The following is a 25292-nucleotide window of genomic DNA, read 5'->3' as shown; positions in this document are numbered from 1 at the left end:
TAAGAAGCGAAAAGAGACACTTCTTCAAGAGTATAAATTAAAAAACAAGTATAATTTGTTTTTAGATAGGCGCATAGGTGAAAGAAATTCGTACCTGAACAAAGAAGATAAAGCCTTGGCTAGATTTGCCATAGAACGTATGAGAGCTTATAAAAAAAGAATATTTATAATTTGAATGACGACGAAATATTAACGCATAGAGGTCAGACATTAGAGGAAATCGAAAAATTCGATGACCCGAGAAACGAAGATGACTATAGCGATGATGAAAGTGGAGCCGGCAAATAAATAAACTGGATAATAAGTTTGCTGGTGAAGTTCACTTTGGTGGTGGTATTTTGTGTAAATCAAGGTCTGATGAGTCTAGGAAAGACCTTATAGATCAACTTATAGTGGAATCAAAGAAACGCAAAGCCGAGGAGCAGAAAATTCGTGAGGAAGCTATAAGTTTAACGGAGAAACTTGATTCTGAGTGGAGGGATCTTCTTCCAATTGCTTCAGCAACTAACAAGAATGTTAAAGGAAGAACTACGGAGACAAAGACTGATGATTACGATATTGCAGTACGTAAGTTGAAGTTTGAGGCTAAATGTACACCGTCAGATAAATTAAGATTTGAAGAAGAGATTGTAAAAGATGAAAAGGAGAAATTGGCACCTTTAGAAGCAGATCGGTTGGCAAGAATGAAAGTAATATAATTATAAAGTAAAGTAATATAATTATAATTAATATATAATATAATTATAAGTAATGATATTAAACACAAATCTTGATGATGGTTTTATGCTAAAAACTATAAATGTCCAAATCCCAGCAGATGATGATGGAGAAAATTAAATTAAAGATGCACAAGGAGGTTCAAATAATGAAGAGACTATAAATATCTAGGGAGATAAACAATCAAATACTACTGCAATGAATGACCTTATTAAGAAAGAAAGGAAGATAGAGAAAAAGAATTATGTCAAAACGGAATTAGCCGAAAGTCGTAACGGTAAAATCTCAGGATCTGAACGTTTTGAAGAAGATAACTTATCGGAAGGAGTCAGAATCTTGTAGCGAAGAAGAAAAAGAATTAAACAAAAGCAATATGATAAATGGTTCAAAAGGAAAATCAAAAACTAGTATTATGAAAGTGGATGGTGAGACTAAAGAGCAAGAAATTTGGGATGGTCTTTTAAAAATGAATAATGTCATGGAGAGTGCAAGGAAGGAATTACCTTACATTTTTAAAGTTCTAGAAACTTTTGAAGAGTTCCAAATTTTTTGTAAAATTACGACACTGATTACCAGTCAATTATCGTAGATAATATAATTAAGTGTAATCATTGGTCATCGAATAACACAGACAAAGAAAAGTTATCAAATTTATTTTTGTTTTTGTTACAACATGTAAATGATCATGTTATAGAAAATGATGTTGAAAGTATAATTACAGGTTTCCAAATTATTAATAGGTAATATATAACTTTCTAATAAAACTTATTTACTTGTATTATATCTATATTACATTACACATACTTATTTCAGATTATCTCCTTTTTCATATGATCCTGCTCATCTAAATCCAGATCTGAATGCCAGATCTGTTATACAAGGAATAATAAAAGAAAGGCACGACGACTTTGAGAAAAATAAGAAGAATTATCCTGGTCTAGATACAGTATGTTCAACGTATAATTATATTAAAGATATATTTTCAAGAATATTAATTATAATCTTCTAATAAACATCTGTTTTTTTCAGCTTATTTTATTCAAATTGGTTTCTTTGATAGATATTTCCAACGTCTGATTTCAGACATCCTGTAACTACCACCTGTGCAATATTCATGTCTGACATACTATTTGGATGTCGCATTAAAAATAAAATAGATATTTCAAAGTAGATCAGAGATAATTGTTAGTACCACTAACATATTTTCATAATTAAACATATTATATGGAAACGGAATACGCTATATTAATAATATTCCATTCATATTCACAGTATACGGTATTAAGTAAACGATTTGCTCCATCTGTGATAAATTTCTTACACGCAATAATTTACGTATCCATCCCTAATCACTTAATTCAAGGAATAAAAATGAGATCAGCCTTCAAAGCAATAGAAAACTGGAGAAATTTATTAGTACTCGATGAAGATTGTGTTAAGTGTGATACTAATTACAAGTGGCATTTATATGAAAGCGTCCGATCTGATAGTTGGCTCCATAGATGATGATTTCATAATAAGAGCCTTATTAATGGCTGTAAATTTATTACGTGAATTTAAAAGTCATCTAGAAAAACTTGAAGCTGTGTATTAGATATTTGAACCAATTTTAAAATTACTTATATCGAATTCTTTTGACAAATATCCTCCAAACGTGAAGAAACGTATTATGCAATTACGAAAAGATTTGAAAGAAGTAAAGAACAAAAAATTAGAATACATTATGGTTGAAAAGAAGAAACTAAAACCATTAAGACTATACGAGCCGCGAATTGAAGCAGTGTATGTAAAAATCGAATTTGTAATTTCAAATCACGCCGTTTTATAAATTCAAAAATGTTATTAAGTTTCGTATATTCTATACTGACATGACGGTAAGAAACATAACGTTATAACGTAATAGGTAAACATAAGACTGTGTTCAGGGAGAAAGCTGAAAGAGAAAAATTGTTGCACAAGAATAAGAAAGAAATGAAAGGTGCTATGCGTGAAATACGAAGAGACAGATCTTGCTTAACAGAACTTAATCTGTTAATCGTTGATTGTGGATTCGTTATTGAGTCTAGGATCATTGCCATTCACATCCCGAGTATCTAATTACCACGGTTACTTGTCAAATTCTGTCATAATCATAATTGTACTAGTAAATATCTTCGCTCTTGCACAACAATGTCTAATCCAAAGAAAGATTCGTTACACGCCCCTAACCCTAATGATAAACCGACATATATGTAATAAATGGTTTCTCGAGATACATTGTTTACTATTTAATATTTTAATAATAATATTTTCTTACTATTTATTTCTTACTTACTATGTCCTGTTTAGTTAAGATGTTATTGTTCTAAAACGATTAAAATGAATCAAATAATCAGCCGGTTTGCGAAAACTTATGAAACTTTCACCAATATGTATCTTACACTTTTGTAATAACACCAAAATGACACCGAACCCCTATAATTTTTTTACATGGGGAGATCCTCATGGTTACCCCGTCGCTGTTCTTTGTTGAAGCGGCGGGGTAGTGTCCGACTCTCACCGATTAAAACCGCACGGTTGCCTACTCAATGCTTAACAGGAGTGCCTCGGGATCTCCTAGAAAAAGGAAAAAGGAAAAAAGAAGATATAGTAAATGGTTAATTTCTTTTGCTGAGGCACGATTAATTTCTCTTACCATTAGTTTCACTATTGCGCCATTTTGTCATTCTCATACTTGCGTATCTCGCATAGGACAGTAGATGTGAACTTTTGCGTAGAATCGTACAATTAAATAAGTTCTTGTAGCGTGGAACTTAATAGATTCTTGTCTATGCTAGCGTGCAACCAACCTGCAGATCCCTAACTTTGAGGATTAAATACATAGGTTCTTATATATGCTATATTACAACCAAACAGGGCAAGATCCCTAATCTTACAGATTCTTGTGTATGCTAATTTTACTTGAACTGAGTACTCGATAGCATGGTGTAGTACTAGTACGGGAACAACCAGAACAATAAGTTTGAACACTGTCATTTATCTCCCTGATATTATTTACCGGTCGAAAGTATACTTTGTACAGCGGTAAGTGCTAATTTGTATTGAAATCGGTCTGGAAAGATTCCACAGAGGCAGACAAAATGATCGTGCAACTGAATCTTTTGACTTTCAACGAGTAGCAAATTGACATGCTTGTCCATCTTCGCGCGGTTAGATGAAGCTGTTCACGCGCCTTGTTTTCTCATCCGTAAACGTTTATAGATATGTCGTTGCGTTTTTTAAACCCACATATCATGCGTATAGTTCATGAATTCGTGTGTTGAAACTCTTCACCGAGATCTTGTTTTATAACAAAAATTCAGTTTCAAATACTACATTCACTTACAAAAATGAGTGTTCATTAATAATGTCCGTATCATGTCTGATGTCTATTCGCCTCACGTGTTGAAGAAAGTGATGCGGATTGATATGCCCCACGTTAAAGACAACGCCAATTAAAATACAATTTTTTGAAACTCTGATTTGTTTTGTTTATCATTGTTATGACAAGTCACGCGAAAAATGTGCTTAATATTGTCTTTAATTTCAAGATATAATACGAAGAATTTGGACTACTTACTATGGGACATAGCCTTCAATATTAATATAGAGATCACAGAAAAACGACAAAGGAAGAAGTTAACGATCATTATGAATTCTATTTCTAATGAGCTATGCAAGCTATTGATATATCTGTAGCGACACATGAGTCATAGGACGAGGCGAAGCGAGAACGTCTCATGTTGTTATTGTGCCTCGGAACATGGATACCGCCTCGACACACGAAATTAACGTTAGATTATCTCTAGGCAAAAACAATGACGCGGCAGCGGCGGTGCTCGCCGGGCTTCCACCGTTCGAGCTGCAGACCCTGAGGTGTCGCAAGATTTATCTCCGCACTTGGGGTCTGCTGGGCGGAGTCGGCGCGGTGGATGCTGCCGCGGAGGCGCGGGCTCGGCGAGAGCTGCTCGACAGTTGGCGCGCCGGCCTCGACACAAGAACGGGCGCGCCGAGGCTAAGGTTCCTCGGGGCTGTCATCCCAAACTGGGACGTTTGGTTGGACGGAGGCGCATCTCCCCTGACCTACAGGGTGACGCAGGTGCTCACAGGACACGGGTGCTTCGGGGAATATCTGCGTCGAATCGGGAAAGAGGGGACCGCGCGTTGCTACCACTGCGACGCAAGTGTGGACTCGGCGCAGCATACGCTGGAACATTGCCCGGCATGGGCAGCGCCGCGACACTCTCTCACCGGGGAAATAGGATGCGACTTCTCGCCGCCGGCGATTTTTGAAGCGTTGCTGACGAGCGAGAGGGGCAGGAAGGCCGTAGCCTCCTTCTGCGAGCTAGTTATGCTGCGGAAGGAGGCGGCGGAGCGGGTGAGGGAGCGGGTTTCCTATCCCGAGAGGATCGGCCGACGAGGGCGCGGCGGTGTCCGTGGAAGCACCTACACGAGGCGCGCAAGGGCTACCGCGACCTCCGAAGGGTATTGGAAGGATTAAGTGTTGGACTCTCCAGCACCGGGGGGCCACCAAGCAGTCCGGTAGGGGATCCGAACGGCCCCTGGAAGAGGACGCGACGTGACATGGCAGCACGCCGCGCCATTTACGGACAGAATGTTGTGCGCGGGGAGGCCTGCTGTGTCGCCTCAGCGGTTCCCGGGCATCTCTCGATCGTAAGAGGGACGGTCATCGTAGAGGTTTTAGTCGGTTGGAGTCCGACACTACCACGTCGCTCTTCCCCCTAGAAGCGGCGGGTGTCCGTGCGGATTTCCTCCATGAAAAAAAAAAAAAAAAAAAAGAAAAAAAAGGATCTTCAACGTCGGTTCCAGCGTTTCAAGTACCTGGAGTCAGGATTGCATGTCAACGGTCGACCAGTCGGACCGTTGCTACCGGTATGGAGAGGCATTGTGTCAGGGACTTCCTGGCACGGGTACCTAAATGTCCGGTGTGCACGGACTGCCCGCGTCGCACCGAATGGGATCACCGGCGTGTAAATCGCCAGTCCATAAGAAGAGGGCCGTACAAGAGGTAAGGACCGTTCCTGGCGATGGCGGTGGCGCGGCGGCGAGGAAACAGTCAACCGGCCTCATGGAGGCTAGAAGAGAGAAAGAGAAAGTCGCTCGTACCGACCGTGAGAGAAACGACCCGGAGGAGGCCATGGAGACGGACCCTAAGAGGAAATAGAAGAAGCGGACGGTAACCACTCCTTCAGTGTATCATAATCTCAACCGCTCACGCCGGGCTCAGAACTTAATGTTCTAGAGCCTGGTGGAGCGGGGCATCGGCCTGGCAGTGGTGGCCGAGCCGTACAGCATTCCCGATGCGCCACGGGGCGCTGGGGACCTGTTCGGTTCGGTCGCCATATTCTGGACCGGGATCGCGGGAAGCCCCTCCTGCTCGGTGATTGAGCAGGTACGGGGCTTTGTGGCCGTGAGATGGAACGACCTGGCCGTGGTCGCCGTCTATGTGTCGCCCAACATTAGCCGGACAGAATACACCTCCTTCCTGGACGGACTCGCGGCTTGTGCGAGGCGTTTGGGCGCCTGTCTGTCACTGATCCTCGGGAACTTCAACGCCTACTCTACGGCATGGTGCTCCCGGAGGACCGATGGTAGGGGGATTATTAACTGAGGGCCGTCCAGCACGCACGTGGCGTGGTGGGACGAGTCCATAGTGGACTTCACGTGGGCAAACCCTGCCGCTTCTGGCCGTGTTTCGGGGTGGGGTGTGTCCGCAGAGGAAAGGAAACACTCTCGGATCACCTCGTGATTGACGTGGCGGTCGGTGGCGCGAGAGACGACCGTTCGTTCGGGACGCGCGGGTCCGGCAGCTCATCGGGAAGAAGAAGGAACTTTCCGCGGTGGGCGGCGACCCACTGCGACGAAGATCTCATGGCGGAGGCCACTATGACCGTCGCCTGGGCGGAAGAATCCCCGACGGATGAAGAAGCGGAGACAGGAGCAATCCGCCTGAGGCGCGACATGCACGCGATCTGTGCACGCTTTGCACGGCGGCCCCGGTGACGGGGTGCGATGTGATATAACCGCACCGTTCCATTTGCGAATGGATTATTGTGCGCGGGAGGGGGGGGGGGCTGGTGTGTCGCTCCCCACGCAGGGAGGGCTCGCCGAGTGCGAGCCTATGGGGGCTGGCAAACCCACGTTCCCGCAGCCAGGGAGGACCGTCGAGATAAACGTCCTGCTTATGTGAGTCCTCTATGTACACCGCAGGGAAGGTCGCCGGGAGTATACGTGCGCTTAAGTGCGGCTATATTCTCTCTACGCGGCCTTGGGTAGTAGCGCACTCACGATCCTGATGCGAAGGATGGGACCGCCGGGATAAATCCCTGGGTACAAAAGTACCGCAGGTCCCCGCTTGCGTGAACTCCCATCTTGGTCTGCTGAATGCTCGGCTAGCAGGTCGTCGAGCCAGCAGTGACGTGGCCGTACATCCACACGGTGGTCCCACCAACGACATAAGTTGGTACCACGGGCGGTCGAGTGTTAGCCCGGAGGGAGTAGAGCGACCCCTCTGCTCGTCCACAATTCGGGTATGGACTCGTGGTGGCAGTGGTTGATGGCCCAGATGCTGGCAAGGCGGCCGTTCTCGGAGCGCGGGTGCCCACCCCCCGTGTCTTCGGTGCGGTTACGCCGGCAGGTGAGCAGCGTACCAACTGCTTCGGAACCGTCCTGGGAGACGGTAGGGCTTTGGAAAACAGCCTTGTCTGACCTGAGGCGAGCGAAAGCCTCTGCCAGGCTTAGCTACTCGAGGTGGCAAGGTGCAAGAGCACCTTGTGTGCTGGTTGGGCGTACCCCAACCCCAATGGACCCTAGGGGGCCCGAGCTTAGTGTGACGTCCGATCGAGGTATAAGCTCGTAAATATAAAGAGACTATTTGATGTGTCGCTCTAGCGGTTCCCGGGCACCCCTCGATCGCAACAGGGACGATTATCGTGAAGGTTTTAGTCAGTTGGAGTCCCACACTACCACGCCGCTTCCCCCCCCCCCCAGAAGCAGCGGGTGTCCGTGCGGACTTCCTCCACGTAAAAAAAAAAAAAGAAGGATCTTCAATGTTGAAATTTTTGTTTTCTTCTTTTTATGCTTCAATTTCCATATTTTCAATATCTTTTTCTTGATGAGAAATCACAATCGCTCGTTTTTCCATTGTTTTCATTTTCGTCCAATTCAGTTTCATTGATGTCTCCTTCATTTTCTTTCACAGGTGTATTCAACTTTTGGTTTTTCTCTTCCAAAGGGATCTGATTCATTGCTGTGTGTTCTTCGCCTTCGTTTGACTGTCTTGAATGACTAGTAGTTTCAATTACATACTTCAAAATGTTGTTTGTTTGCTGTTTAATATAATCGTCTCGCTGCTTCTTCCGTTTCATCCCCACTTAAGTATTTCCGACCGCGATCTCTATCTCTACTAGCCATAGCGGTTCTTAAAAAAATATATTTCTGTGTATAAAATTTTGTCTGTTACAAAGATGAATAAAATCGCGTGCCAAAAAACATTTATTGCAAGATAGGATAAACTACATATTTCATTAGTTTGTATATAGTTGAAATATTTCTCTGTTCCCATTCACTTTATCGAAATTTTAACATTTGGGGTGAAATTAATTTAATAATAACGAATTCAAATTCTCAATTAGTTATATGTATTGGATTTGATTTGTATGACTGCCATACGTTTTTTCTGTGATGCGATTTCAGTTAGAGTTAATTTTAACTTAAAAGAGGGAAAATATTTGAAAAAAAAAAAAAAATACCAGAAAACAAACGTTTTGAAATTGTATATGTCACGGTTTATACTATAATATAATTTTGAAAAATATTCGTCGTCTTAAATTTACCGAAACGTAACGATCACAGTCCTTGCCACTCGGCGAGAGATTGATTAACGCTCAGCATCGAAGACCGTAGCAATGCAATAGCCTGATGCGTTTTTGTTTAAAACATATGAACCGCAAGACTGGAACTGACACACAAGCACTAATATATGTCAGGCGTTGCTATGCCCAATTCCTATGCAAATTCGTAGGTGCTGCGACTCATCGGCAGACTTCCAAGAATTGGGGAGTCTTATCTTTATTTTTTTAGGCAGTTTTTTAAACAAATCCAAGTAATATTTTTTCGCATCTATAATTCGCTTCCAAGGGGCAAAAAATTCAATGAAAGTACAAAATCTGTAATCATGTATGACTTTTGCAAAACACTATTGATGTAGTTTAATTTCTCTAAAAAGTACATTTCTATGAAAACGCCTGGATTTTTTTATCGAAAGTAGTTTCCAGGATATGAGGACTTTATGGAGTTACACTGAACTTTGATGATTTTTGTCACTCCTTTAAAATGAATCATCGCTACTAAAAAAAACATCTGTTAATGATATCATCATTCTGTAAAAAGTTAATCAAAATCGGTGTTTTTTAATTGGGTAATTTTCGTAGACCACAGGGCCTCTCAAAATGCGGGGCTGGGTTTCGGCGAACCTACCTTGCGCCGGCCTTGTAGACATACAAGTATAGGCATAGCCAGTGACCAGAAATGCGTGAGGTAAGCAAGTGTGTGTGTGAATAGTAAATCGGTAGAACAACAGAATCTATCATGAGTCTCAACCTATATTGTTCCACCTTTCTTTCATTTCCTCTTTCTTTTCTTCTTTCCAAGATTTCTGTCAAGCGATAAACCTTAACCTTACGAATAAAATTGTATTCAATCCTGCTAGATCGAAATATCTCTTTCTTTCTTCCCTATTCTTCCGCATACGTTTCGGGTAATATAAAGTGAACGGAGCTTGTATATAGCGCCGAAACAGTTTCAGGCGACGCTTTGTTCAAGTTCAACGACTGATCAAAAACAACGAAAAATAAGTTATCATTGTAATAGCTTAAATCACTTAGATTGTTGTGGCAAGAAGTAGGAGGATGTGTAATATCTATAAAGTGATCACCAAGTGTTGAGCGAAGCAGTTATAGCGTTGTCCACATTTTGGATGCATCATGGGATTGTAAAAAACCGCTATTACCTGTAGAGTATTTAATATGATGTAAGCTTTGCATCGGGCATGATCCAAAGAAAAGATGAACGTTTAATGCTACGAAGACATTTTTTTCTAATGCAAACATGGATTGCGCCAGACACATTTTTAAGTTGTTGACATCCTTGGCAGCGTCTGTGCGAACGAGTACCATGAATAGTAAAAACATTACAATGCGAGTATAAAGCTGATATCAAATATCAGTCTAAACAGGAGAATGAACTAATGACCTATTCGTGCAAAACGTGCGATAACGTCAGTTATTTGTAATTCAAAGAATTTTAACGTTTTGATACGTAAATATTTTTTGCACATCCGTCGTTTAACATAGAACATATCAACCCGTATCACTTTCTTCAACACACGAGGAGAATTGGTCATCAAACGTGTTACGAATATTATTAATGAACACTCGTCTTTGTAAGTGAGTGTCGTATTTAAAGCTGAATTTGTGTTACGAAACAGGATTTCAGTGAAGAGTTCTAATACAAAATTATGAACTATATGCATCATCCAATTTACACATGTGGTATTTCAGGACATGATGCCGTCACTTCTAGGCATCGGTGAAGGAGTTTCCGGAACGAGAGGATGGTTGGGCTGTTTCGAGAATACTGTATCTATTGATAAATAGCAGCAAACACCAATCTCTATACGTAGGTAGCAGCCACTCCCTACCTCAGGTAGTACAATTGAAAAAGGTAGTTATCAATATCAAATGTGGTGGTGATGCGTGTCCACTTTGCGAGCGTGTTTTGCACCGACTGCAACTGTCTTTGACGCTAAATCGCATTGGCAAGTTTAAGAAACGTAACCACATGTCCATAAACATTTACGAATAGAAAAACAAGATCATCTAACCGCGCGAAGATGGACAAGCATGTCAATTTGCTACTCGTTGAAAGTCAAAAGATTCAGTTGTACAATCATTTTGCCTGCCTCTGTGAAATCTTTCCAGACCGATTTCAATACAAATTAGCACTTACCGCTGAACAAAGTATATTTTCAACAGGTAAGTAATATCAGAGAGAAAAATGACAATGTTCAAGCTTATCGTTCTGGTTGTTCCCGTACTAGTACTACACTATGCTATCCAGTACTCAGTTCAAATGAAATTAGCATACACAATAATCTGTAAGATTAGGGATCTTGCCCTGTTTGGTTGTAATCTAGTGTTACGTCGCGTGAGTCGGTACCTGCGACGTCCCTCATGGTCAGGCCGCCGAGGCCTGCTCATCGTCACACTGACCCGCAATAAACCCAAGGAACCACCCCATAGACCACATCTGTTAGCTATAAAGTTGCATTCCTTTGAACATCTTCGGTTGTAGATGGTCTTTAGAAAAGGTCCTTAGGTTTATTGCACGCTCCCACTTATTACGGAGAAAGCGGAGGTTTGTTCAGCGAGGTAGCGAGTTTTTCTCAAGAGCAGAAACATATGTGAGCCACATCTGCCGAGGACTGTCTCCTCGTATTTGATTTATTAATATTGGCAATACCCAATGGGCATCGCGGATCGTTACCCTCACTTTTCTACCGAAAAGTGTGAACTACGAATCCGCGTTCTTAGTTCAACAAGGATACACCCACATCGAGCTTTCTTCCTAAATAGTACGAGACGGGTCAATCACTGTTCTAAGATCTCTCGGACAGTCAAGTTCACTGTTCTAATATCCCTCGGGCAGTCAAGTCTACGGTTCTAACACTCATCGGGCCGTCAAGTTCTAACATAACTCATTCAGTCAAGTTCTCGCTGCTCTAACTATCAAATCGAACAACCTTCAGGTCCATCACGGTGCTTTCCGACACGACGAATTCAAACACGTTCGGTTCACGTTCGAACTATTGTAATCCAGTGTAAATAAATATACATATATTATATAACTGTGAAGTCCAGTTATATTCCAACCCAATCACCCCTTATTCTCCCAAAAGAAATAAGGGGATCGCCCTGTTCGTGGTGTCGACTCGTGCAATCGTAGCGGGAATTTACGACTCCCGTTGACGCGCTATAACGCGACCGTCTCCTCGCGACTGGACGAATTAACATCTAGCATATATAAGAACCTAGGTATTTAAGCTTAAAGTTAGGGATTTGCAATGGTTGGTTGCACACTAGCATAGACAAGAATCTGTTGAGTTCCACGCTACAAGAACTTATTTAATTGTACAATTCTACGCAAAAGTTCATATCTATTTTTTTATGCGAGATAGACAAGTGCGAGAATGACAAAATCACGCTATAGTGAAACTAATTATAAGTTGCCTCAGCAAGAGAAATTAACTGTTTAGTATATCTTTCTTTTTTCCTTTTTTCGTGCGGTTTTAGTCGGTAAGAAACCGATACTATCCCGCCACTATCCCCAGAACAGCGGCGGGATGACCATGATGATTTCCCCACGTAAAAAAATTATATTGGGTTCGGTGTTATTTTGGTGTTATTACAAAAGTGTAAGATACGTGTTGGTAAAAGTTTCATAAGTCTTCGCAAACCAGCTGGTTATTTGATTCATTTTAATCATTTTAGAACAATAATATCTTAACCAAAGAGGACAGTGTAAATAATAATAAGAAGTGTATCTCTAGAAACCATTTATTACATATATATTGTTCATATACATTTTATTCTTAAGATTGCATCGATTTATACAGAGTGCGGCCAAAGAACATGTATATACGATACAAGCGGACGTAAGGCGATTCCTTATGAAAAAATAAGAAGGAAATATAACATAAAATCTTCGTATAATATTTCGTTTTTGCGAAAATCGAGTCTGACAATTTATTAAGTATATTTGAACATTGCTAATTCCAGACTAGGTAGAAGTAAATAATCAGATTATTCCACATGTGAAAATAAGTCGAAAGCGTAGAATAAAATTTATTCACAAGACGATTTGTGTCCGAGAAAAATAAATTTGCAAATCTACCACACATGTACACTAGGACAATTCTTAATTAAACGCGTTGAAATTCTATTTTTGTGAAAATTAACTGGAAAAACTAATTGGCAAATTTTATATCACACTTTTTATTAATTTTCGCATGCAGAATAACCTTCTTGTAACTGTATATTGCAGTCGGTAATTAGCAAATTAGACAATTCAAGAACACTCGATACATTTTTCAAACTCGTTTTTCTTGAAAACTAAGCCTCCTACTAATTTTTTCCATAAGCAATTACCTCCGTATAATACAATTACAGTATTGTTTTCACAAACGAAATGCGTTCAAAGATTTTCTTACGAAAATGCTTATTTACATTTATTATAATTCATGAAATTATAAGAATCTTCAAAAACGCTAATATAGCGATCACGATCCGTTATATCCGAAGTGATCATTACTACAATCTTGCACAAATTCATTCAAAATACCAATATTGTCTAAGAAAGATAATAAGAAGCTTCGCCAAAGATTAAATTTAACATGGAATTAAAATATTTTGGGAATAAATACGTTAAGGGCAAGGAATAAAAATGGTTAAAGAAAAGCAGTTATGATCAGAAGTTTCCCAACAAAAATGTAATTAACAAAAGAAATCCTAGAACTTATTTGAAGTACATGTAAATAGGGACAAACAAAATGTATTGGGTAGACAAAGCAAGACGGATAAAGGTTTTCCAGATGTATCTCGTGCAAAAGCAATTAAGAAACGAAGAGAAACACTTCTTCAAAAGTACAAATCAAAAAACAAGGATAATTTATTTTTAGATAGGCGTATAGGTGAAAAAAATTCATTACTGAGCGAAGAGAATAAAGCCTTGGCCAGATTTGCAGAAGAAAAGATTAGAGCTCGCAAGAAAAAGAATATTTATAACTTGAATGAGCAGGAAGTATTAACACATAGAGGCCAGACTTTAGAGGAAACTGAAAAATTTGATGATCCAAAAAGTGTCGATGAAGAGCGCGACGATAGATGGTAGAGCCGGTAAACTAGATATTAAATTTATTGGTAAAGCTCAACTTGGTGGTGGTATTTTGTCAAAATCAGATTCAGAAAAGCCTAGCAAGGATCTTATAGATGAACTTATAACGGAATCAAAGAAATGCAAAACAGAGAAACGCCCGAGAAACATAAAATGCGTGAACAAACTTTAGATTTAACAGAGAAATTTGATTCTGAATGGAGCGATCCACTTCCAACTGTTTCATCAACTAATAAGAGCGTTGAGGAAACAAGTACAACACAGACAAAGGCAGACGATTACGACATTGCAACACGTAAGTTGAAGTTTGAGGCCTTATTGAGAAAGAAATGAAAAGAAAGAAAAAGAATTTTGTGAAAAGAGAATTAGCTGAAAGTTGTAACGGTGAATTCTCAGGATTTGAAAGTTCTGAAAAAGATAACTTATCGAAAGGAGTTAGAATCTTGTAGCGAAGAAGAAAAAGAGCGAAACAAAAGCAATATGATAAATGGTTCAAAAGGAAAATCAAAAACTAGTGTTATGAAATTGGATGATGAGACTAAAAAGCAAGAAATTGGAGATGGTCTTTTAAAAATGAAAAATGTCATGGAGAGTGCAAGGAAGGAATTACCTTACACTTATGAAGTTCCAGAAACTTTTGAGGAGTTACAAGAATTTTTGCAAAATTACGACGCTGATTACCAGTCAATTATTGTAGATAATCATATAATTAAATGTAATCATTGGTCACCGAATAACATCAGCTAGAGGACAATTCGAATCATGTTGTTGTTTTACCTTGGAGTATGAATATCGTTAGGAAACACGTAATGTAATAATAAATAAACTCCGGGCAAAACAATATCGCCGCTACAGGCAACCGTCAAACGTAGACGAATTCGAATTTTCCGACTGTCCCTCGACCAGGATAAATAAACAGACGCGATCGCAAGCAGTTCAGTTACCAACGAGTTATTTAGTTATCTATTAATTATCAGTTAGTCGCGCGAATCAATATCAGGTACCAACGAGTTATCGATCGGCATCTATTAATTACCAACGAGTAGCTACGAGTTATTTATCAGTTATCGTCGAGTTACCAATGAGTTATCGATCAGCATCTACGAGTATTTTACAAGTATCTATCGAGCATCTATCGAGTATTTATCAGCTATCTTATTTTGCGACTGTACGAGCGTCTCAGCGAATATTGTCTGTATATTTATTTATTTAATTATTTTAAATATACTCGACAGTTTCAACAACGAGCAACATCGTCTAATAAATCTCACGATCAATTATCCTCTATACAAGTCCTCTACAAATTGCAGTACGTAAGTTGAAGTTTGAAACTAAGGGTACACCGTTAGATAAATTAAGATCTGAAGAAGAGATTGTGAAAGAGGAGAAGTAAAAATTGGAAGCTTTAGAAGCAGATCGGCTGGCAAGAAAGAAAGGACATGTAAATAATACAAATAATGAAATTAAACACAGATCTGCAGATGATCTTGATGATGGTTTTACGCTAAAAACTATAAATGACAAAGTCCCAGCAGAAGATGATGGAAAAAATCCTCGAGCAAGAAAACTGTTTATCACAGACGGAACAAATCGCTTACTTAAAATACCGTATATTATGAATATGAATGGAATATTATTAATATAGTGTATTGCATTTCCAGATGATGTGTTCGATTATAAAAATATGACAGTGGTACTAACAATTACCTCTAATATAAGAGTACATATAAAAAGACCCTTTGAAATATTGCACAGGCAGGAGTTACAGAATATCCGAATATATATTTTTAACAAAATTATATGCTAAACATACTGTATCTAGACCAGGGTATTTCTTCTTATTTTTCTCAAAGTCGTCGTGCTTTTCTTTTATTATTCCTTGTATACCATATCTGGCATTCAGATCTGGATTTAGCTGAGCAAGATCATTTGAAAAAGGAGATAATCTGAAATAAGTATGTGCAATGTAATATAGATATAATACAAGTAAATAAGTTTTATTAGAAAGTTATATATTACCTATTAATAATTTGGAAACCTGTAATTATACTTTCAACATCATTTTCTATAACATGATCATTTACATGTTGTAACAAAAACAAAAATAAATTTGATAACTTTTCTTTGTCTGTGTTATTCGATGACCAATGATTGCACTTAATTATATTATCTACGATAATTGACTGGTAACTGATTACGACACTGATTTGGTAATTTTACAAAAAATTTGGAACTCTTCAAAAGTTTCTAGAACTTTAAAAGTGTAAGGTAATTCCTTCCTTGCACTCTCCACGACATTATTCATTTTTAAAAGACCATTCTCAATTTCTTGCTCTTTAGTCTCACCATACAATTTCATAATACTAGTTTTTTTATTTTCCTTTTGAACCATTTATCATATTGCTTTTGTTTAACTCTTTTTCTTCTTCCCTATAAGATTTTCTCTCCTTTCGATAACTTATCTTCTTCAGAACTTTCAGATCCTAAGAATTTACCATTACAACTTTCGGCTAATTTCCTTTTCACAGAATTCTTTTTCTCTATTTTCATTTCATTCTCAATAAGGTTTCAAACTTCAACTTACGTACTGCAATATCGTAATCGTCTGGCTTTATCTGTGCTGTAGTTGTTTCTTCAACGCTCTTATTAATTGATGAAACAATTGGAAGGGGATCGCTCAGGATCATTCAGAATCAAGTTTCTCCGTTAAATCTATAGTTTGTTCACGCATTTTTTGTTTCTCGGCTGTTTCTCAGCATTGCGTTCCTTTGACTCCGCTATATGTTGCTTCGCTATATGATTTTGATACTGAAGAGTTCATAGTTTAAATATTACTACTATTTATTTCCAACAACTTTTGAATGATAAAAGTGTTTGTGAGTGTTGCGACCGAAGCAATGTGTAGCTTTTACCAAAGAGTGGATAACAAGTTAAAGTGTGTTCTGACTGAAGAGTTGATAGCAAGTGACGATCAGTGACGATGATATCGAGAAGGAAAACTAGCGATGACTGGTGCCCGGCCCCTACCAACTGTCGCTCGTGGGTCGAAGCGACCTCCAAGTATCATACATGGGAAAACATGCTTTTGCTGTGTTTACAGTGACGAGCAATAAACCTAAGGAGCGTCTCAACCTGAAGAATATATTGTATAAATAAAGGCCCCTCTCTCTAAATTATTATAAAATCCTCAGTTATATAAAGTTTATAAAAGTTTATAAAGTATATGGTATAAAACGAAGTATAAATAACAGAAAATTTGTTTCCTTAATTTCAACAAATTAACGAGCATTCTTAAGCGAAATTTATTTATTCTTTTTACAGTCATTCTATTAATTTTAATTTTCACCACTTTCATTGCTTATTCTATTTTATCATATATTTTGCTATTATCATATCTCTCAACATTTCTTAACAAGTGTAAGAATGTATTTCTCGGTATTTCTCAGTAACTTCTATTTAGTTTGAAGGATTATGAATTGGAGTTATTTTTCACAGAATATTACTATTTTCTACAACACAGGAAAGAAATAAAAATTTTAAATAACCAAGATTTATTATGTGTTTATATTTCACTTGTATTATTTGACACAATGATTTGACTAAACAAAAGGGTCAAATGGTTTCGTTAACTCTGAGATGTTCGCGTTTGCGGATTTGTTTTCATCTTCCAATTTCTTGATTTATCAATTGTAATCGTCCAAAAAAGATAATTATTACTAAACAGTAAAATTTAATATCATATTCAGCCTTGTAAGGTGTGAATTATATCAAAGTAAGTGAAATATTTTTTAATCATTTTAATTATGTAGAGGATGGTTCCTTCAATCCGTTCAGACATTTTTGGATTTCTTTATTGCAAATTATTGTTATTGCAAGAAGAGTTCCTTTAAGCTTTTTTTACGTATTTCACATTTTTTAGAGTTCCACTATAGAGAACGGTCTCGTTCGCAAAAACTCTGGAATTTGTTTGGCCGATTTTGCATAAACATCGCGCAGTGGACCAGATTGTCATTCTAACGAAAATAAGTCGTATCGTTAATCTATTCATCTTCTTTCTCTTCGTATTCACAGATATTTTTAAGCTGTAATTACAGAATATTATTGGATTTCAGCAAGGAAGTAAGCTAATAGTGCAATAGAAATTGAAGACGGCATAAAATTTAGTTAATTAAATAGTCATATCTATCTAATTAGAATATGCCACGCACTAATACAAATAAATATTTTTGACGTGTTGTTAATTGTAATTGTAATTGTACAACTAAAAAAAAAAAAATCGCAGTTAGTTAAATCTTTTGTACATTTTTGTTTTTTACTTATTTGTTTATTAAAATTAAAATTAGAATCCATAAAGTTGAAAAGACGACATCTATTAAGCCCCGCAAAAACCTATCCTGAAATAGATACACAATTTAGTTCTATATATATTAAATAAACAGCGAACGATAGAGCTGCTGATGTTTGCTAATGTGGCATAGAAAAATTTTGTTCCGCTTTACGTAAAATTACATTTTTGTTGTATCGACATGTTGTTTTGCAATAAAATTTATATGAGTTTCAAGGCTTTGTTGAAAAAAGTTTCAAAGTTGTAACAATACAATAAAATTCATAACCAAGAAAAATTAGAAAAAGATATAAGAAATTCAATTGATCTTTTCAGTGTGGTATTTTTCGAAATATAGTATCACAAAAAGTGGTACTTCAGAGGTTCAGCACCAGTACCACGACTTCTTACGAATTCCATTTTTTTTAATAATTTTCGATTTGCCTTTGATGATGTAACTGGTATGAAATAAAATTAGAGAAATGTTTTCCCATAAGGCGTGTAGGTTTTGCAGTTAATTGGTCGAGTAATTTTCGAAGTTTGTGTTTCTTGAATTGTATATTCTTGAATAATTTGTTCAACACATTCGACCAAATAGTTTAATCATATATATCACAATTGTTATCGGAGAATACCCGATATATACAGTAAAATATCCACCCAATTTATAAGCAGACAGAAGTACACAAATATTTCTCGGATACCCGGTATAACTGGGAAAAAATCAACTTAATTTGTAAAAAGTGGTACATTATACGGGGAATAACCGATATACTAATGAAAGTAATTAAATTTTTCTTCATAAAATACATAGCAGTTTTATTGGCAACATAAAGTAAACATGCTATTAAATGACGTTTTTACTACTCTGTACTAAAATTTAAAAATTTTATAGTAATTGGTAATGTTTTATTTTACACGACAAACGCACCGAAATAAAGTTTTTATTTCGCGTGTATAGTCTTCAAATACAGTTAATTAGTTAATAAGTATAAAAAAAGACATGAATCTCTTTAAGGATATTAGAACCCGTGAACATCATCTAGAATTAGCATATCGATATTTGTTGTCAATTTTTTCTACGAACGTTGAAGCAGAGCGAATATATTCAGCAGCCAATTATATTGGAAATAATACGCTATGCGTTGCTATTCATTCGTTCGCATTTCCAAAAATCTTAACGGTTTAGTGGTATTACTTATTTAGACTTTATTATTTTTAATTGTCCTATTTTTTTTTATTGTTGTATTGGTCAAATATTTTTGTTTCAATTATTTTATGAACATGATTTTAATTTACGTTCCTCTATGTAACGATGGAAAGTGAATTTATTCACTTTAAATAAAGATTTAGATCTGTTATCCATAATAAAACATTTTAATTCTTGAAACTTTCTACTTCCCAATCCCGAAATCCCGAGATAGTGAATAATCTCCGGAATCGTATTCCCTGATTATAAATCAAAAAGGCAAAGAAGCATGTCAGATCCTTCTATATTAGCAAATGGTTTGTTAGTACGATGGTGGTAAAAGCTTTATGTACTCGAGAAAAGCACCTATAACTGAATCAATTTTGGATGTAAGCATATGTTACATCCCGTCGTTGAACTTTGGTGACAGCCTCGGATCTCGAATGGGGTAATCATAAATAGGACCATACTTTTGCAATTTCGGAAGCCTAGCAACAGAATAGCGTAGCAATTTTTGCTGCGCATAAATCGAAGTAAGCGCAGTTTTGCACATGTACCTCGATTGACGTGATGGATAGTCGGGGTGCAGTGAATGTCGATTAGCGACTACAAATATCGTAACGCTATTGCGAAGAGAGTCTGGTTAGTTTTAATCCCTTACCATACTTTTACGAGTCTGAGTCGTGATGAGAATTCTGAGCCAAACTTGAATATCACGAGTCTCACTCGTGGTCTTAATCTCAGGCCTAGTGTGAATGTGTTGAATGGTGTCCTTTTTGTGAATCCGGGCGCGGCTATCTACGCACTCAGTCACACGATATCATGTATCAAGTTCCGACTCTTTGTCTTCGCCACTTCGGCTCCTTTCCCGATCATTCGGGCGCAAAATTTGGGCCCATTCAGCCATCGACTGCCGAAGCGTGAACACGTGTGTGTCCAGTGCCTAGTGCAGTTCACAATACAAGTGACGACCCTCCGTCGAAAGTTTTTTTTTTTATTTGTTTGCGTTTATTTTACAATCAATTCTCGTTAGAGAATTTTAAGTAAATTTATCTGGCGTGGTACTATGACATGGTTAATAAGTGTTTATAGTATGTTTGATTCTATTTGAATCTAGTGCTTAGGTCTTAAAATATATAATATCAACCGATTAATGAACTCAGTAATATTATTCAAACCACCTTTTACAAAAAAAGAGATAGTTCAGTGTGAAAAGTGCCAGAGATACAACACACGCAAAAATATTGCAACCGCAATTACTGCTGCGTCAAATGTGCAGGTCCTCATTCTACAGATCAATGCACTAAATCAGCAGAAACTCCTGCGAAATGTATCCACTGTCAAGGAGACCATGCTGCGAACTACAAAGGCTGTTCAGCCTACAAGACCTTATATAACAACAAGTACCCCAAACCCAGAGTTAAGGACTTCATGATTCCAACACCCAGCCCACAAAAATTATCTACTCCTTCAATCTCCTACGCACAGGTAGTTCAAGGAGTACAAAGTAGACCGATAATCCATAATGAACATTCCCCCCATGAATACCCCCATTACACAATAAAAAAATTGTAGAAAAACGCAGACTTAGAAGAATATGGCAGAGTCATAGAACACTCGACGACAAGCGCAATCTAAATAATGCAACAAGAAAACTCACTAAAACCCTTAGAAACTATAGAAGCGACTGTTTTCAAAAATACCTTGCCAACCTATCTCCCACAGCTGACTCTAACTACTCACTATGGAAGGCATCCAGGAAACTCTCTCGTCCTCCGCTAACAATCCCTCCAATTCACTGTCCGCAAGGTAGATGGGCGCGTAACCCTACACAAAAAAGCTAACTTGTTTGCTAGTCATCTAACTAACGTCTTCAAACCATATTCCCCCACTACTCCAGATGAAATAACTGAATACCTGCATTCTCCCTTCCAGATGTCTCCTCCTATTGAGCCTTTCTCATCACTAGAAGTCATAGAATTAATCCGTCGTCTAAATTCCAAAACGGCATCGGGGCATGATCTGATAAGTAACAAAGCCATTAAGGAGCTTCCCATAAAAGGGATTGCAATCATCACTTCCATTTTTAATGCAATTCTCCGCCTTCAATACTATCCCAAATCCTGGAAAATATCATTGATTACTCTCATTCCCAAACCTGGAAAACCAATACACGAAATCAGCTCTTATCGCCCAATTAGTCTTCTACCCACCTTATCCAAACTATTCGAGAAGATGCTAATGATACAACTCTTTCCACTTTTAGAAGATCTAAAAACACTGCCAGATCACCAATTCGGTTTCCGAAAGCAACATTCTACGATAGAGCAAATCCATCGTTTAACTTACAAAATCACCCAAGACTTAGAAAAGAAAAAATATTGCACTGCGGTATTTCTAGACGTTCAACAGGCATTCGACAAAGTATGACATGAAGAACTATTGTTCAAGCTAACGAAAATCCTACCACACACCTACTACTCCATCCTAAAATCCTACTTAACCAATAGACAATTCATGGTAAAACACTTAGACGCTATGACCTCAACATTTCCAATAGAAGCTGGCATACCCTAAGGCAGTGTCCTCGGACCCCTGCTGTTCAACATCTACACTGCAGACTTACCAACTTCGACAGATATAACCACAACGACATTTGCTGACGATACAGCCTTATTAGCCTCGCACTTAGACCCGACAATTGCCTCCTCTACTTTCCAGCGAGGTGTCGACTCTATGGAAGAGTGGTTCCACAAATGGCGCTTCAAAGTCAACGAAAACCAATCCAGTCACATAACTTTCACGTTTGTTTTACGAAAACAAACTTGCCCACAGTTGACGATAAACAATATACCTATTCCAGATAAAGAGTCAGTCAGATATCTGGGCATGATTCTCGACAGAAGATTAACATGGAAACAACATATCTTAGATAAAACCAAACAACTCAAAGCAAAATTAAAAAAATTCTACTGGCTCATCGGCCGACGTTCCAACTTAAACACGCACAGTAAAATTACACTATACAAAGCCATCGGGCCCGGATTCTTCCGAGTTAAATGGTACGACAAGGAGTTAGAAGGAGAATCTTCCAGCGCGTTCAGTAGATAGACGAGTCAAGGTTACGGTGTCAATCAGAGATTGATTAACTTGTGATCATTGGTAACGTGACTTCACGAGTCTCTTGCTACGAGTTACACGCGTTTCAAGAAAGTCTCACGGCTGTCCTGTTTAAATGATCATTTAGAACAGAATAAAATTTTACAATTAACTGTATTAAACTCAAAAAAATTATCATTGTGCGGTATGTACAAAGTATCGGAACTTCCTCGGAAAGCTAAATTACGTTGCGCCAAATATAAAATAACAGCAGTTATTCTTTAGAAATCTTGTTCTTATCGTGTTCTTTTAAGTCTTAACAATTTTTCGAACTCTTTATCAAGTAGATTTCCAGTACGAAAATTCTGTCCAGTTTGAAGCCATTTGTTTATAGCTCGTAAATGTACCACAGATCGTTCGTGCATTTTGATTTGCTGTGTTAAATGAGACTAATTGCAAAATCCGTCTGTCCCCAATGAAATATCAGTAGTAAAAAATAATTTACATGCGAAACAGTAAATCTTATCTTTAGATTTAGAATAAATTAGCCATAAAATATAAACAATGTGTAAAAACATAATAATTCAATATTATAAACTTAACATAATTATTTCCTTTTTTAATGCAATTTTTTAAAACATGTTAGAGAGAGTGCCAGCTGGCCCTTACAACGATCATATGTTATTACTTTTTTGGCCTTATTCGCGGCATACTCTCTACCTTTTATTCTAGAATTGCATTAATAACATTGTTTACACCGCCGTCTCGTTTTACTCGAGGGCCCTTGGTACGACTGCAGAAAATGTGAATGTTTTTTGGGCAGTACTTCATTTTCACTTGGCATTTCTTTTCTGTGCAGATTCACTGTACTTAAAACGTGATCAATAATTTTTTCGCGAAATTTTAAAATTTTAACACTTCTAGTACCCCAATTTTTACGTACACACCACGCATTTACGAGGCAAGTCCTGCATATTAATTCTATTACAATTTTTCTATACCATTTTACGGTTCTGCGCAAATAACTATAATAGGATGACATCTAATCGGATAGATCAACCACCTTTTTAGCATCATTATAAAAAAAAAAAAAAAACAGTGTCTGGTTTTAATTTATTACTTTTTCCCTGAACAATAACACACCTGTAATGCTTGGAAGTATCTAGCATACATACTGGCCTTTTGTCAGTTCATTTTAAAAATTTAACGTAACCTAACACTATTTTCATCATGCATGTTTCTTACGCGCGCCGCCGTTCTCCGACGAACATGCATGACTATTTTTTTTCCTGTACGAAATTAAAAAATTTTTTGATTCGCGCTATGAACTTTCTTACGTGAATTTTCTTATAGAAAAATGTTCACAGAATTATGTGCAATGGTCAAAATTCACGTCAGACCTCTACTTATTGAGAAAACTCGAAAAAGAGTACTTCAAAATTAGGACCAAAGCTGGTCCCGTCAGCTTTACTTAACATTTACAGATATATGCAAATTGATATTGCCAAACTATTGTATATCTGTTCTTTCTTCCAGTCGCGGGGAGACGCGCGTCAACGGGAGCCGTAAATTCTCGTTACGATTATAACGATCGACACCACGAACAGGTCGATCCCCTTATTTCTTGTGGGATAATAGGGGTGTTTGTTGTCGAATAAAACTGTAATCAACAGTTCTATAATATTTATATTTTCAACAACTTGTTACACTTAATATTGCGCCGTGTCGGAAGATATATTTGATATAAACGATTAATAGTTGTGTACTTAATAGTTGAGTCGTCTAAGCATAGAGTAGATTGAATTGATGTCGCGTAGACCGTATAGAGAACTAAATTTATAGCAACAGTAGATGACTGCGCCGAGATTGTGAGAACAGTAGATGACTGCTCTAAGGATAAGACACTTGAATTGACTACATGAAGATTGAAAGAACGGTGAAGACCTGTCCCGTGCTATTACGGAGGAAAGCTTGGTGTGGGTGTGTCTTTTTGAACTAAGAACGCGGATTCGTTGTTCAAACTTTTCAGTAGGAAAGTAAGTACGTATTGAAGAATCACTCGGATATATTTAATAATAGAAATTTATTAAAATATATTCTCTGTGTACACGATGCGTTATATTGACGGTTCGCAATTCGCGATTACAAATTAGACTTCTGGTCGATGCGTTTTGATGCGCTATATAAATTCGGGTGGTTGCCTAAGATGCTGAGGAACTCTGATCAATTATTATGAACTGCCAACTATTGCTTCGGACCGATATGTAACGACTGACTTTCCGTCACGATGATGCCGCGAAGGAAAATTGTGTTGAGGTGTGTCTTAGAATGCAAGATCATCGGATTCGTTCAGAAAAGCCTTGGTCCGGAAAGTGAGAGAAATGGACGACGTTGTTAACTGGCTAATTTTGTGTTGGTGGATAGAAAAGGATGGCAGCAGCCCTTGAAAGAAAATCGCTAGCGGGAAGCATCGTACGCGAGAAAAGCAGATTTCTCGTATCTTCCCGTAGGAGGTGATATGTTTAGTGACTGCTAAGAGAAAGACTGTTTGTCCCTTTAGAGAACCTTAGCTAAATAAATCCTAAGATTTATAGCAGGTTCTTAGGCTAGCTGAAAATATTCCGTGAGGATGTATCGACATCTGGCAATCTTGTCCGAAGAATAGGGTCTTTGTGTAGCGAGCCACGGGACAGAAACCGTAGGAAAGTTTACTGTCGAGTGCCGCTACAGTTGAAATCCACGGAATTCATTGAACCCAACAGGAATCGTATAGCTTTTGTAATTTTGCTATAAATGGAGGTCAAATTGGAAAAATTGCGATTGTGTTGAACAATCTAATCTGAAGCTGCGCCGCCCCACGAAGCAGAACGTGCATTCGGGCGCCGCCTCACAGAGAAAACCCTGAATATCGGCGCCGGCGTCAACGTGTTAATATAAGTTATAATCTTGTTTCTGTAAGAAACGACGCGATGC

The 25292-nt window shown here is 38.1% G+C and overlaps 1 protein-coding gene and 1 long non-coding RNA gene across 2 annotated transcripts; one reads left to right on the top strand and one right to left on the bottom strand.

Annotated features, from left to right (window-relative positions):
* Positions 1–8020: 8020 nt before the first annotated feature.
* Positions 8021–9106, bottom strand: LOC139993470 (uncharacterized). The gene is made up of 2 exons (XR_011801382.1): positions 8508–9106; positions 8021–8176 (listed from the first exon to the last, which is right to left on the bottom strand). It is a non-coding gene; the product is annotated as an uncharacterized lncRNA (long non-coding RNA).
* A 4151-nt stretch (positions 9107–13257) lies between these two features.
* Positions 13258–13704, top strand: LOC141445876 (nucleolar protein 14-like). Its single transcript, XM_074112026.1, has 2 exons — positions 13258–13274; positions 13353–13704. The coding sequence occupies exons 1-2, from the start codon at positions 13258–13260 to the stop codon at positions 13702–13704; spliced, it is 369 nt and encodes a 122-aa protein (XP_073968127.1).
* Positions 13705–25292: the final 11588 nt, after the last annotated feature.

The sequence above is a fragment of the Bombus fervidus genome, chromosome 13, assembly GCF_041682495.2.
Source record: "Bombus fervidus isolate BK054 chromosome 13, iyBomFerv1, whole genome shotgun sequence".
NCBI classification, from domain to species: Eukaryota; Metazoa; Arthropoda; class Insecta; order Hymenoptera; family Apidae; genus Bombus; species Bombus fervidus.
Note: the sequence above shows the minus strand (reverse complement) of the source record. Positions and strands in the feature narration are given on the sequence as shown.